This window comes from Felis catus, chromosome D1, assembly GCF_018350175.1.
Source record: "Felis catus isolate Fca126 chromosome D1, F.catus_Fca126_mat1.0, whole genome shotgun sequence".
Lineage (NCBI taxonomy): Eukaryota > Metazoa > Chordata > Mammalia > Carnivora > Felidae > Felis > Felis catus.
Genome location: NC_058377.1, coordinates 14,612,964 through 14,627,462, shown reverse-complemented (window position 1 = coordinate 14,627,462; position 14,499 = coordinate 14,612,964). Strand labels below are relative to the sequence as shown.

The following is a 14,499-nucleotide window of genomic DNA, read 5'->3' as shown; positions in this document are numbered from 1 at the left end:
CAGAGAGGAAATCATAGAGGACCAGGCAAGGTGACAGACAATCCAACGCTGAGTAACCTGAAAACTCATGAGAGAAGAACCGCAGCCCTGTTGGAGGAGGGTCAGGAAACAGGGCTGGCTTTGCTGGGAGAAGTGGGCTCCGTCCGGGTCGGGAGTGTCACCCCCCCGCCCCCCCCCCCCCCCCACACACACAGGCCAGGCCAGGAGCCCCGCCAGCACTCTGGCTCTAGGTGGGCTGGGGTGGGCCTCAAAGAGCCCCTGGGGCTGGAAGGATTAGGGACGAGCTCAAACAAAGAGTTTAGCCTTTGCTCCTTCCTTCTTGATGAATTCCAAAAACAGACGCTTCCCTTTTCTTTTTTTCACAAGGGCAGCATGCCACTCCTCAGGGTCCCGCCCTTTCCAGAAGCAGCGGATGTTTCCTCCAGCACAGCTGTGTAAACCAGCCCTCCCCCCCACCGCGGGGCTCCAAGCCTGAGTCAGAACAATAACCCCCACCTGATTACAGGTAATTAGCCCACTTTTACTTCTAAGATGCATTCATATCCGTCATCTCACTGCATCCTCCCCCAAATCCTGGGTAGACCGCCGCTACATCCATGATACTGATGACAAAGCTGAACCCGGAAGTCACAGGCCAGGGCTGAAGAGCTGGATGGGTTCGGTAGCCCTTTTCAGACGCATTCTGGGTCGTTTTTTAAAAAAGCATGTAGTCAGGCACTCGAGTTCACATGGCTGTGCACAGGCGCATGCACGTTTTCAAGCGCACACTCCTATGCGCAGCTGGCCCCCTCTTCACACTCAGGTACTTACCCCCATGTGCGTGCCCAGATTCACAGATCAGAGATCTGGGCAGTGCCCTGATGGAACTTTCCCTGCCGTCTCCCCACGGGGCCTTTTGCCCCCTGCCTCTCCCCCCATCTCCAGCGTGTCTTGCAAACTTCTGGGTAAAGCAGTGGGCTTTTTAGTTCCTAGCCATCAAGAGCCGTAATAGGTGTCAAGCCCAGATCTGGGTGAGAACGCTTTCCAGGTGTGGGTGCTGGGATCCCTGGCCCGATTGGGCCAGAAGAAAAGCCCAGGTGGATTTCCAAAGGGAGAGCAGATGTCTCCACATGGGGCCGGAGGTGCTGATGTCAGCCGGATGTGCCAAGGAGCCCCCTGACACCCAGCGTAGGAGTAACGGAGTGTTTTTCTGTGTCAGCTGAGCAGAGTATGAGCAGCTGATCTGAGCTTCAGGTCCAGCTCCGCCATTTGCTGATTCTGTGACATTGGGCAAGTGCCTTCACCTTTCTGAACCTCGTTTTTTCCCTGGAAGAGCGAGGGCCTGCCCAAGTAGTCTGTGGTTCTGGGACTCCCTGACGTGAACATCTGTTGGGGGGTGGGGACACAAGGGAAACAGCCTCTGTTGGGTAACTTTGGGTTCCTTCTTAGTTCCTGAGACGCCGGATTCCCCCCCGGCTCGAATTCTGGTCCCAAGGGGAAATCAGCTCAGCCTAGAGCAACAAGGATGACCATTTACAAGGTACTTTGATGTGCCAGGTGCTCTGCGCAGCCTCATTCATTCATTCAACCAATCTACAGTGGAGGTGGCATTGTTGCACCCACTTAACAGATAAGAAACTAAGGCTGATATAAAATGATGGCCCCCAAACCACAGCCTAGTTGTATCTTATTCCAGCCACTCCCCATCAGCCTCCTTCCCTCAAGTGTGGCTGAGAGGGCCAGGCGGCCTGGGTAGCGCGAGTCAGCTCCACAGAGCTCCACGGACAGCAGTGACAGCTCTGATGACGGATGGCACAAAGATGCCAGGCATGGTGCCTGGCACAGATGACACACTCAAGTCATGTTGTACAGCATCTGACAGTTTATCAAAGTGTTGTCGGACCTCTTACCCCATCTTCTCCTCCACACAAGCCTGTGGAAGCAGAGCTCTCCTGCCTCCGTGTGATGAGGAAACTTGGGCCCAGACACCACCCGACTGCTAACGGGCGCGTAGGGCACTGGCCCCAGGCCAGCAGTGAGACGTAGCTCAGCGCCCACCCACAGAAGAGCCCTGGCCCATTTCCACGCCCGAACACACATGGCATGCGTGGGACGTCCCACTCGAGGCAGCTTCTCATCCAGTTTTATTGGCAGGGCAGGAGGCTTGGGGGTGGGCCAGGTCTGGGGTGGGGCGGAAGGTGAGAATGCCGTCACTTTCAAGCGACTTTTGGGATGGCCCAAGGAGCCAGCGGGCTGGATGGGCAGGAAGACGTGCTGCGTCAAGGTCTCACTTGGCTTCAGAGGCTGGCGTCGGTGTGACGGCAAAGGTCGAATCCCAGAACCCGGAGAACTTGCCTGTAAGCGTGCTCCAATAGTCTTTCAGGGAGGTGAAGCGACCGGTCACCCAGGCCCTGAGGGTTAAATCAGTAAGGGGAAGCAATGGAAGTGGGGGTAAGAGCTCACGTGAAGGCGGCGGGGCCCCTGCCGTATCCCCACTGCCTCTCCACCCTCCCTCTCAACCTCCTCCAGCGACGCCCCTGACACCTCAGGCCAAGACCCCTTCTGCTGTCACCTCAGGCAGAAGAGATGCCGGAGGGGGTGATGGGACCCTAGCACAAGTCCAGCTTGTTTCTCCGGGGTGGGGCAGACCTCTGGGTCACCATGGGTCTGAGGCCAGCTGGAGGGGAGTGGTTGAGTGGGAGATTTGTAAAGCCTGGGCTGCCATTCTATTCGAGGCAAATGATGCCCGCCAGGGTTATACAACCTGGTGGCTCTGAGTGGGGTGGGGCAGAGGGAAGCAGTCTCTCTTTTGGAAAATCCTCAGAGCATGAATTAGCTGTGTGATCTGGGCGGCGGGGGGGGGGGGGGGGGGGGGGGGGGGGCGGAGGGTCGGGGGGGGATCCCTTAACCTCTCTGAGCCTCCATTTTCTCATGTGCAAAATGGCACAAACAATACCCACTCCACAGCCGGTTCTGAGGACTGTGAAATTCTGTGAGCGCCTCAGCTATGTGAATGCTGGCCAATTCGCAGTGGAGGTGCGGAAGGGAGCAGGGGAGAAGAGAGGACTTGAAGGCAGGGCAGGATGGGAGAGGAAGCACAGACTTCTGTTCACACGGGCCCCAAGTCTTGGCACAAGGCAGAAGGACACACACACACACACACACACACACCAGGCTGAAAATTGGATTGGGTGGGACCTCCCAGCCAACCTCCCCCAGAAAAAGGGAGTGGGAGCAAGAGCTAACAGGGCCTTCCTTAGAGCCATGCAGAGAGCCTGGAGAAGGGAGGGCCCACAAAGGGAGAAGAGGCCAGGAGGAGATGAGGGGAAGGAAGGCTACAGCCCGCCTCCATCTCTCCAGCCCGAGAAAGCCCCGTGAGGACCCCGTTCCATAGACCAGAGCATGGAGGCTCTGAGAGGCACAGGTCCCGGTGGATGTGGGCAAGCCACAGCCCCACTGCCCGGGCTCTGCTGAGTCAGGGGCGGGAGGGAGCCCAGAGCCGGCACCGAGCACCGAGACGTGAGGGTGTACCTGGCCTGCTGGGCCACCGGGAACTCCCGCACGGTGGTCAGTGTGTCCTGGGCGGTCTTGGTGGCATGCTGGACGTAACCCTGCATAAGGCCCAGAAGGGAGGGGTCCTCCCCCTCTGTAGCTCCTGCCGGGAGAGCGGGGTGGAGTGAGATAGACTGGCCTCTGGGGAGCCCTTCGCCTCCGCCCAGCCACCGGCCAGGGTGTGGGATCCTCAAGCCATTCCCAGGTCCTCCAGGCAGACGGCTGCCCACCCCTCCCTATCCCTAGCCCTGTCCCCACGAGCTGCTTACGGGCAGAGGCCAGGAGCACCAGGAAGGCAGTGACGAGAAGGACCCGGGACTGCATGGCACCTCTGTCCTGCGGGGAAGTGTCTTGAGAGGGGTACCCCGAGCCCCCCACCTCTGGTCCTCCCCGGGGAGGTGGTGTGGCCCCTGCCGTGGATCCTGAGCTGGGTCAAGCCAGGAGGAGAGAGGGCCTGCTGCCAGCTAACACGGCAGGTGAAGGGCTTTCAGCCAGGGGCCTCGGGCAGAGCCAGGCTGGGAGAGAGCGCGGGGCCGAGGGCCAGAGCAGAAAACCCACCAGACCAGGAATCAAGGCACCCGGGTTCTGGCCTGGTTCCTGCCACTAACACGTTGTGTGACTTGGGGTAGATTCCTGTCCCTCTCTGGGCCTCGGTTTTTCTGTCTGGGGTCTAAGGCTTCTTCCAGTCCTAAACACAGAGTGAGGGAAAGTGCACGGATTTGGAGCCAGTTCCGGTCCTGCTGTGAGCAAGTGCCCGGCCTTCCATGAGCCTCGGTTTCCCCCAGTGTGCAACTGGAGGTGCTGGCCGCTTCTCTAGCCCCGGGGCTTCCTTGGCTCCAGTAAGCTCTTCTCCAGTCTGTGCTGGCCGGTCTGGGCAGGGACCGTCCTCTGCCCCTCACCATCCTGCCTGTCCTTTCTCCCTCACCCTCCTCCTCCCCAGGGGGCATTACCTGGAGCAGCGGTTTCTTGGGATGAACTGAGCAGGCAGACCCGAGGGTTCTGACCTGGTTTATATTGTCTCCAGGACAGCAGGCACAGAGGGCCCAGTGAGCTGGGCAAAGGTCACCTGCTGATCAGTCTAGACCAGGGCCCGAGGCAGGGTGCCCAGACGCAGCCAGGCTTGCTGGGAGAGTTGGGAAATCTCTAGGTGCCGCGGTGACCACACTGCTCTCCTGCCACCCTGCAGCCCAGAGGGGCTCAGGGACTAGGCATACCCCATTTCCACCAAGCGGCCTGGCTCCCCAGGGAGAGGTAGGGGAAAGGCATTAGGGGAGAAGCCAGGGGTCTCTGGGCCACCGCAGCCCTTCACACATGCCTTTCAGGTCCCTCCCCGCACCCCGCCCCCTGGGCCCTGGAAACAGCCTGGAAGGGGTGGGGGCTGGATTGAGAAGGTGATGGGCTTCTTCAGGCTTGAGAACAACTCAGTATTGGGGTGGGGTGTCGGGAGTGAAGTCACCGAAGACCTATGGGCAGAGGCTTGTGTGGGGAGGGGAGACACAGTTGACTCCACACAGCCCCCTCCCCTGCATCGATGTCTCTTCTCCAGGAGCCTCTCCAGCTGAGCCCAGGGCAGGGGGTGGTGGGAGAACAGCACAGACTGCTCTGAGCCCAAGGCCTTTCCCCCCTCCTCCTCCCCTTGCCCTCTGGACCCACTGATAACATTTCCTGGGGCAGGAGCTGGGGTTCCAGGCTTGGGCCTTCCCCAGACAGCGACAACTGGGACTGATTGCCAGCGCTGAGCCCCTCTCACCTCGGGCCTTGGTTTCCTCAGCTTTGAAATGGCAGCCCTCAGAGCCCCCTGGCTGGGAGGGGAGCTGGAACGAACCGAGGTTGTGGTGAGGCCAGTCCGGTGGGGAGAGGGGACAGAGGAGCTCTGCAGGGGCTGTCCAGGAGAGGACTCGGGCTTACCTTCCTCAGGGTAAGGTGGCCCTGGGCCCGCAACAGGAGCCATAACCTGGATAGCAGGATCAGGGAGGCTAACAAGACTTTGAAGCCAAGAAATCCCAGGTTCAAACGATGCCTGTGACTCTTAAGTCATATGACCCAGGAACAAAGACCTAATACCTCAGAGCCTCGATTTGCTCCTCTTGTAAAAGGGGAGAGAGTGCTGATATGCCAAGAGTTGTGGTACAAAGTAAATGAGGCATGTACAAAGCAACTGGTTCATGGAACAGGCTCGGTAAATCTCTTTCTTCCTCCCAAACACCTTGTCTATCCCTAGACAGCATAGTCTGAAGGCAGGAGGAAATAGGGCTTTTGAAAGCAGGCAGCCATCTTCTCAGAAAGAAGCAACTAACTCCATGGTGTGAAATCCGAGGCCTGAGAAAGAGGCCTGGCTCCACCCTCAGAATTCTTTGTTTGCTAAGACTTGACCTTTCTCCATTAGAAGTTCATTCCTTTGACTTAGATCTTGTATTCTGTTAAAATGCAAATAGATTTCTACGAAGTAGATATTAACGATCCCATTTGGTAGATGAGAGACCTAAGGCTCAAAGGGGTAGAGATGTCCCCGAGTACATACAGCACATCACTGGCAGAGCTGGAAACCAGAATCCAGGTCTTCAAATACCAATACTGGTGCTAGGCAGCTTGGAGTGATGAGACCCTTGGAGATTTATCATTCACTCAGACCTTAGAGTAAATCAGTTTCAGATCTCTTCCTGAGCACAGATTTTTGGTGATGGGGTGGGGAGGAAAGGAAGCTGATCGGGTCGCTGAAGGATCTGCGCACCGGGGAGGGTAGAGAGCAACTTGTGCCCGTGTCACTCTTCTGTTCTGGCCTGTCCCTCGGCCCCAGAGGTGAAGGCCACAGTGGGAATCCAGGTTCCAGGCTGGGTCAGAGTATAAAGTCCTCGGTCCCTGGGCCTGCTAGAATGGGCTGGCTGGATCCCTTGGCCCTGGACCCTCCAACTCTCTTTCCCTGTGTGTAGAGGGTCTGGAGGAACCTGTCCTCTCTCTCACATGTAGCAATGGGCCCCCTGAGGCCAGGGAGGTCAGAAGATGGGGGCAGAGAGACCCAGCAGGGTCGTGCTGAGCTGGGCAGAGAACCCAGGTGTGTGGGCCCATGCAGCAGGGGTGTGGCATGCCATGAGTCCTGGGACTTTTCCTCTTTCAAAGGGCTTGGCACAATTGAGTGCCCCTCCTGACAGCTCTGGCTTGGGTCTCAGTAGGGCTATCTTGGGAGGGGCCCTCTCGGGGGCCAGCCTAAGCTGCCTCTCTCTCCTTTCTCTCTCTCTCTCTCCATCCCACGCTGGCTCCCCTGGGATGAGGTGGCTGCTCTGGGCCTGGCCCGCAGACTGGCTGTAAGGAGTCACCAGTGGTGGTAAGGAGGGGGCGGGAGGGAGGCTTGAGCAGCTGGGGCCAAAACTGGTCCTCTAGGGCTAGGCTGATTCCTCACTAGCTTCCTTGCGTCTGGGCGAGGCTTAGCACACAAGCCTCTGTGATCCATGCCCCTGCCATTAGTCTGGATGGGGAGCCCCGATTCAGCCCTGCCAGCCAGAGGATCTGGTTCCCCATGCCTCTCCATGCTGGAAGTTCCTCCTATTATCCCACCCAGATCCTTCCTATAACAACAACAGGAGCTACCCCTCTTTAATTCTGCCCTGGGAAGAGGGCCAGAGTGGAGCATCTGTGGGGAATATGTCCATGTGACTTGCCTGTCTCTGGCTGGTCTTGAGCTCTCCCCTCCTGACTCTGAGCTCTGGGCTGACCCCTGGTTTTGTCCCTGTGGGGTGGACAGGAGGGTGGCTGTAATGCTGGACTTTCAACCTCATTGTGTTACCAACCATTAGGGCCGTCTATTGCACACACAAGGAGAGCGAGGCTCAGAGAGGCACATGATGTGCCCAGCATCACATGGGCCCCCTGTGTCCACCCATGGGGCCGTCTCTTGTCTCATAGGGTCAGGTCCTGCAACAGAGGCCAGCATCTGTGCCCAAAGAGAACCAGAGGCCCAGCCGGAGGCCGAGCCCGCGGCTCGAACTCTGTAAGACTGGACACTCGTTCTTCCCCTGTTCCCGGTGCAAATCTGTTTACAGACTGATGCAACACGTGCCCACTGACTTGGGGAAACATATGCATTCAGTAATGGCATCCACCCACGACATGTCAGGAAGCAGCACACCCCCTCGTGGTTGTGGCTGCCGCACAGGCCGGCACCGGTCCCTTAGCGAGATGCGTTAGCTTTGTGCCCACAGACAGCTGAAGTGTTTGCACACTTATGTGAATCTGTGCACGTCCTGGCAGATGCTCTCAGACATGCTCAGCGGGGTACAGACACTCCCAGTGTGTGTACGCCCAGGCAAGTGAGACAGGACCTGTCACATGCTGGTGGCACCTGTTGTTCACACTCCAAGTCCAAGAGGTCAGGCTGCAGCTGAGATGTTCTTGGTGACTCATTGCTCTTTTCATCTCTGGCCCCGGGGGAAGGGATGGGGGCACTGAGCACTGACCTTTGCACCCACCCGAGACTGGACTGTGCCTGACTGGGGAGCAGGAACAGGAGCGATAGGCCAGTGTGGCAGGGAGGTAAGGCTTGCAGGGTGAAATGTGGCTAGTGCTGTTCCTAGACACTGTTCCCAGCGTGACACACTGTCTCACTGATTCCTCATTATTCTACGCCCAGCTGAGGCAGCTGAGACTCAGAGAGATTAGGAGATTTTCCCGAGGTCACGTGGACAGTAAGTGGGAAGCCCAGACGCAAACCCATGGAGTCCGACTCCAGAATCTGAGCCCTTCACAACTACCGCAAGATAGGGACAGCTGTCCAGGAAGGCAGGGCTCCCTGAGACTGGAGGCGACCGCGGGCAGTATGGGGACACGGCAGGGCGCAAGAGGCTGAAGGCCTTAGTTGTCTTTAATCCCATGAGACATCAAGCCACTTCTGGAGTATGAAAAATGGAGGCCCGATAAATCAGGGTTAACACAACTGTGGGCTGTCGTGATGGCGGGTGGCCAGGAGTCCACCTGCGTGTCGGGCCCTGTGCTCTCGGATCAGAGCCAACAGTGCAGTGGGAATGAGTTTCCTCTCACAGTCACTGCAGGTGGCATGGTCTAGCAGAGGGGCCCATGCAGAGCAGGCCACGTTGTCTTCTTGGTGGATGGCTTTCTGTAATCGTGTGTATGACCTCATTGTAGAGAACGATAGAAGTCTTCTAGAAGACCTCCTGCCCCCATCCCCCGGCCCCCAGTGGGACGTCCCCTAAGAGGCTCAGGTCCTGAGATTCAGCACAGGCTGACTGCTCCCACCCAGGGAGTGTGGCTAAGCTTGGGAGCCATTTCCCCTGCATCGTACCCTACCTTGGTGATCCCTAGAGGGCTGGGCCTGACTCTGCCCTCTCTCTGGAGGGATGAGCATTCTACTGGACCCCCTGCCAGGGCCCCAATCAGGAAAACAAGGTTATTATTAATAACAACAACAACGACTGTGTAGTGCTTATTCTGAGCCAGGCGCTACACCCATTGCACGAGCAACAACTCATTTATTATGCCCAGCAACCCCGTGTTCGAAGGAGAAACTGAGGCTCAGAATTTGGCCAAGTTGAGTCACCAGGCCAAGGTGGCACAGCTGGGCAGCAGCGGGACATGAAGCACACTTAAAATCAACCCCTTCAAGGGGTGCCTGGGTGGCTCAGTTGGTTGGGCGTCTGACTTCAGCTTAGGTCATGACCTCGCGGTTTGTGAGTTCGAGCCCTGCATTGGGCTCTGTGCTGACAGCTCAGAGCCTGGAGCCTGCTTCAGATTCTGTGTCTCCCTCTCTCTCTCTGCCCTTCCCCTGTTCGTGTTCTCTCTCTCTCTCTCTCTCTCTCTCTCTCTCTCTCTCTCTCTCTCCCTCCCTCAAAAATGAATTTAAAAAAAATTTTTTTAATTAACCCTTTCAATACGGGGTTCTGCCCACTCCACCGACCTGCCCACTCGCCCTCCTCCTGGGCGCACCTTGACCAGAGCTCTGGATCTTAGCTTGCTGTCCCTGTGACCCTGGATGTCCTAGGCTAGTGTCTGGTGCTCTGAGATGGAGTCAGTTTGGGAAATGTGTGGGGCGGGGGGACTCTTTCCCCTGAGGCAGACAGAGGAGGTGTGAACTTTACTCCCCAAACCTGGCTCAGATCCAGAATTGTCAGCAGGGCCCCTGGGGCATCAGTCCCTCCCTGGCTCGGGGGTTCCCTGGGCCTCTTGCCTCCCACAGCTCATGGCTCCCCACCCTCCCTTCATACTGGGTGGGGCATGAGCACAGAACAGCTTCTTCTGACTGCTGCCCAAGCCTCAGTCCACTGTCAGCTTCCACGTTGTCTTAGAGTCACAAAAGTCCAAGAGGCTTCCTGGGAATGTGTCATCTTCCAGCGTGGAGTCACACGGGGGAGGGAGGCGGGGAGGGCAGGCTGGTGGGAGTTTAAATGGCTGGCTGGCTCCGAGCTTTGGTCAGTTCGGACAGCAGCACAGGTGGAGCTGCCTGAGAGCCTCTCCCGTTGCGCCGTCTGATTCCAGAAAGGATCCAGTGCAGCCCGGCGAGAAGCCCAGGATGTTCCTGAGGGCTGTGGTCCTGACCCTGGCCCTAGTGGCTGTCACCGGTGAGTAGGAGCTTCCTCTGGATGGGGCTCTTGGGCAGGACCCTCTGCCGCATCGAGTGGGCAGGATGGAGAGTCGGAGGCCCAGGCAACAGGACGGTTCCAAATGCCTGTCATCCCCCAGTTGGACACAGAAGGCTGCCCACTTGCCACTCGGTTCACAGGAGGGCTGGCCTATTGAGAATGTTCTGCCCGCTGGCGTGAGTGCCAGCCCAGTTTCTAACTTCCCAGCTTCTAACTAGGGAAGCACAGAGGAGGAGATCAGCGGTCAGGCTCCCCCACCATCAGCTGGTCTGCAGCTCAGGGCTGGTGCAGAGGGGCAAGGAAGGAGATAGGTCCTCATGAATCACTGTCTGCTTCCTGCCCAGGTGCCCGGGCTGAGGTCAGTCCCGACCAGGTGGCCACCGTGGTGTGGGACTACTTCAGTCAGCTGAGCAACAATGCCAAGGAAGCCGTGGAACATCTCCAGCAGTCTGAGCTCACCCAGCAGCTCAAGTAAGAAAGACATGACTTGCGGGGTGGGGCTTCTTAAAGGCCATGCAATGCGGCAGCCGTTGAGGCTGAGCTCAGAGGCAGGAGACCTGGGCTTAGGATGCCCACTGCCCTGCCACTAACTCACCCAGTGGCCCTGAGATCTCTGGATCTGGGATCCACATGCAGACAGGGGGTTGGACTGATAATCCCTAAGGAATCTTCTGCTTTAACCTTCTAGACTGTGCCAAATGGCCACGTCTTAGCATTGAGATGCATGGAAGAAAGGGAGGGAGGGAGATGTCACGGGAGCTGGGTCCTAACACATTCCAGAAAGACGGGCCCCTGGGACATCATGGGAAGGGACGCGGGGATATCTGGGGAGCCTGTGAGGACAGGCACGTACAGGGAAACCAGTATTTTGAATCTGTAAGACACTGGAAGGGGTCCAGAGCCTAACATCCTATCAATGAATGTGACCTATGTCACAGTGCACCTGTGCTGGGAAGGACTTCAAAGTCTGCCCTTTCTACTTCACAGATAGGGAGGGGAAAGCAAACCCCTGGAGGTCACATGATAGGTGACTCAAGGTCAGGGGGAGACTCAGAGATAAAAGGTAATAACTTAGTCTATTGCATCCACCCTCTCAAACCATGGTCTGCTGCAGGGAAGGCCACAGAGCCGAGCTGGGTGAACTCAGTACCCTTGAACACTCACCTGTCTTAGGCAGGTATATAAGGAGACAAGGTCCTGGCACGGAATGCCAAGTGTAACGGTGGCCCTCTTGTGTCCTTCCTCTGTAGTGCCCTCTTCCAGGACAAGCTTGGGCAAGTGAACACCTATGCGGATAACCTGCAGAAGAAGCTCGTGCCCTTCGCCACTGAGCTGCACGAACGCCTGACCAAAGACTCGGAGAAGCTGAAGGAGGAGATTCGGAAGGAGCTGGAGGAGCTGCGGGCACGGCTGCTGCCCCACGCCAACGAGGTGAGCCAGAAAATCGGGGACAATGTGCGCGAGCTGCAGCAGCGCCTGGGGCCGTACGCGGATGAGCTGCACACCCAGGTCAACACTCACGCCGAGCACCTGCGGCGCCACCTGACGTCCCACGCGCAGCGCATGGAGGCCGTGCTGCGCGAGAACGTGGACAACCTGCAGTCCTCACTGACGCCCTATGCAGATGAGTTCAAGGCCAAGATCGACCAGAACATAGAAGAGCTCAAGGGGCATCTCACGCCCTACGCCGATGAGCTCAAGGTCAAGATCGACCAGAACGTGGAAGAGCTGCGTCGCAGCCTGGCTCCCTACGCGCAGGACGTCCAGGAGAAGCTCAACCACCAGCTCGAGGGGCTGGCCTTCCAGATGAAGAAGAATGCCGAGGAGCTGAAGGCCAAGATCACGGCCAATGCCGACGAGCTGCGGCAGAGGCTGGCGCCGGTGGCCGAGGACGTGCGCAGCAAGCTGAGGGACAACGCCAAGGGACTGCAGGAGTCGCTGGCCCAGCTCAACAGCCACCTGGACCGGCAGGTGGAGGAGTTCCGCCGCAACCTGGGGCCCTACGGCGACACCTTCAACAGAGCCCTGGTGCAGCAGGTGGAGGAGCTCAGGCAGAAGCTGGGCCCCTACGCAGGCGGGATGGAAGACCACCTGAGCTTCCTGGAGAAGGATCTGAGAGACAAGGTCAACTCTTTCTTCATCACCCTCAAGGAGAAGGAGAACCAGGACAGGCCTCTGGCCCTCCCCGAGCAGGAGCAGGCGCCAGGCCCTTTGGAGAGCTGAGCTGTCCCTGGTGCTCCCGCGCTACCAGGAACACCTGCCCTGCCCGGCCTCCGGTCTGTCTGTCTGCCCCAAGGCAGTTCTTGTACAAGCTTGAGGACACATGTCCAGTGGAAAGAGACACTACCTCTCGCTACTCAATAAAGCTGCTGAGAAACTAGTCCAGTCTGGTCGCAGCGTGTCTTCTCGGCGTTGGTGGGCCTGAGGTGGGCAGAAATCACGGCTTGGCAAAGCTTGGCAGGGGCCGGCAGGGGAAACTTTGAGGGACACCAAGGGCTGGGGGGATGAGCTTGCAGGAGGGGTGAGGGCAGGGAGTGCTGAGAGGGCTTTCGAGGGTGCTCTAAGGAGAGGTGGAAAAAGATGTCACATGTTATCCAAAGACGAAATATTCACTCAGCCGGCTCTACCCACCCTTTTCATACATGTTCTGACGACGGGGCTCACTCTCTTGTGAGTTCCCGAGTACAAGAAGAATGCTCTGATTTGGTTTGGGGAATCCATCTCTTTATGAGAGTATGTCCAAGATATTTTAAGCAAATGAAAGCCAGGTTCTGGATGTTATGCATTATACAACCCCGTTCAGAAACATATGTATATTTGTATGTGAATGTGTAAGGAGGTAAAAAAAAAAAAAAAAGTCCGTTAATTCAACAGCTAGACCTAAAATTCTTCTCAGAGAGAGAATTGTATTTGGTACTCCATGTTGGCTGCTAAAGAGGAAACGTTAAGGAATAGGCTGGAAAGAAATGGATTCTGTGCATGCCCCGTACAGGCATTTGAGGCGGTGGTAAATAGTAGGAAAGGAAGGGAGGTTACAGAAGAGAAAATAGGGAATGAGGAATGTCCAGTGGCAGAAAGTTATAATACAGGCATTGCAATAAAGCTGATACTCTGCGCTCCCTAGTGCTAGGTGCTTTTATAAAACACAGTAGAGGGGTGCCTGGGTGGCTCAGTCAGTTAAGCGTCTGACTTCAGCTCAGGTCATGATCTCACGGCTTGTCAGTTCAAGTCCCATGTTGGGCTCTGTGCGGACAGCTCAGAGCCTGGAACCTGTTTCAGATTCTGTCTCTCTCTGCCCCTTCCCCGTTTGTGCACGCTCCCACCCGTTCCCGCTCAAAAATAAATAAATATCAAAAAAACAAAAACAGGGGCACCTGGGTGGCTCAGTTGGCTAAGCATCTGACTGCGGCTCAGGTCATGATCTCGCGGTTCATGAGTTCAAGCCCCACGTCGGGCTCTGTGCTGACAACTCAGAGCCTGGAGCCTGTTTCCGATTCTGTGTCTCCCACTCTCTGCTCCTCCTCCACTCACGTTCTGTCTGTCTGTATGTCTGTCTCTCTCTCTCAAAAATAAACACTGAAACAAAACAACAATAACAACAACAAAATCCCCCAGCCCCCCATGGTATATGTACATTGACTCATATATTCCTCCCAACAAACTGTAACATTGAAGATACAGCAGATAAGGAAAAGGCAGTTCAGAATGGTAAGGTACATTAGGTAACAAATGGTGGAACGGAGTTTCAAACCCGAGCAAGCCGTCCAGCCCCCGAGAACCCCATAGAGCAGGGGCGATGCCCACCACACAAGGGGCAGATGGGTTCTGCTGGATCATATTTGATTCTTGATATCTGACTTCCATGGGAGAAAGAAAACTGAAAGCTTAGGTGGTAAATTCATCAGGGTTCATCTCAGAAAGGTGAGATATTGCTTTCCCCTTTATATATTTTATATAGTATTGGGATTTTTTTTTTAATTTTTTTTCAACGTTTTTATTTATTTTTGGGACAGAGAGAGACAGAGCATGAACGGGGGAGGGGCAGAGAGAGAGGGAGACACAGAATCGGAAACAGGCTCCAGGCTCCGAGCCATCCGCCCAGAGCCTGACGCGGGGCTCGAACTCACGGACTGCGAGATCGTGACCTGGCTGAAGTCGTACGCTTAACCGACTGCGCCACCCAGGCGCCCCTATAGTATTGGGATTTTAAGATACTATTTAGTATTACCTTTTTATTGTGGTAAACACACACACACACACACACACACACACACACACACATATATATATAACATAAAATTTACCATTTTAACCATTATATAATTCAGAGACATTAATTACATTCACAATGTTGTACAGCCATCACTGCTATCTCCAAAAT

General features: G+C 56.3%; 2 protein-coding genes across 6 annotated transcripts; one reads left to right on the top strand and one right to left on the bottom strand.

Moving 5' to 3' along the window:
* The first annotated feature begins 346 nt into the window (after positions 1-346).
* Positions 347-12,498, top strand: APOA4 (apolipoprotein A4). 2 transcript variants are annotated; one of them, XM_019811320.3, is made up of 4 exons: positions 347-505; positions 10,015-10,097; positions 10,463-10,589; positions 11,369-12,498. In XM_019811320.3, the coding sequence occupies exons 2-4, from the start codon at positions 10,049-10,051 to the stop codon at positions 12,339-12,341; spliced, it is 1,149 nt and encodes a 382-aa protein (XP_019666879.2). In that variant the 5' UTR covers positions 347-505; positions 10,015-10,048; the 3' UTR covers positions 12,342-12,498. The 2 variants fall into 2 exon arrangements, with proteins under 2 accessions (XP_019666879.2, XP_019666880.2); XM_019811321.3 differs by lacking the exon at positions 347-505 and adding an exon at positions 4,681-6,853.
* Positions 1,847-4,575, bottom strand: APOC3 (apolipoprotein C3). 4 transcript variants are annotated; one of them, XM_003992455.5, is made up of 4 exons: positions 4,482-4,575; positions 3,801-3,867; positions 3,511-3,634; positions 1,847-2,390 (listed from the first exon to the last, which is right to left on the bottom strand). In XM_003992455.5, the coding sequence occupies exons 2-4, from the start codon at positions 3,853-3,855 to the stop codon at positions 2,267-2,269; spliced, it is 303 nt and encodes a 100-aa protein (XP_003992504.1). In that variant the 5' UTR covers positions 3,856-3,867; positions 4,482-4,575; the 3' UTR covers positions 1,847-2,266. The 4 variants fall into 4 exon arrangements, with proteins under 4 accessions (XP_003992504.1, XP_019666882.1, XP_044894288.1 ...); XM_019811323.2 differs by having other exon boundaries at positions 3,801-3,862; positions 4,482-4,556; XM_045038353.1 differs by lacking the exon at positions 4,482-4,575 and adding an exon at positions 4,090-4,219.
* Positions 12,499-14,499: the final 2,001 nt, after the last annotated feature.

What these genes read in the sequence shown, in the direction of transcription:
- APOC3 (XM_003992455.5), bottom strand. Translation starts at nt 3,855, where the DNA reads ATGCAGTCCCGGGTCCTTCTCGTCACTGCCTTCCTGGTGCTCCTGGCC. An exon ending in GGTGCTCCTGGCCTCTGCCC is followed by an intron (nt 3,635 to 3,800) that starts GTAAGCAGCTCG and finishes CTCTCCCGGCAG; the next exon opens with GAGCTACAGAGGGGGAGGAC. An exon ending in CCGGTGGCCCAGCAGGCCAG is followed by an intron (nt 2,391 to 3,510) that starts GTACACCCTCAC and finishes TTTAACCCTCAG; the next exon opens with GGCCTGGGTGACCGGTCGCT.
- APOA4 (XM_019811320.3), top strand. Translation starts at nt 10,049, where the DNA reads ATGTTCCTGAGGGCTGTGGTCCTGACCCTGGCCCTAGTGGCTGTCACC. An exon ending in GGCCCTAGTGGCTGTCACCG is followed by an intron (nt 10,098 to 10,462) that starts GTGAGTAGGAGC and finishes CTTCCTGCCCAG; the next exon opens with GTGCCCGGGCTGAGGTCAGT. An exon ending in GAGCTCACCCAGCAGCTCAA is followed by an intron (nt 10,590 to 11,368) that starts GTAAGAAAGACA and finishes CTTCCTCTGTAG; the next exon opens with TGCCCTCTTCCAGGACAAGC.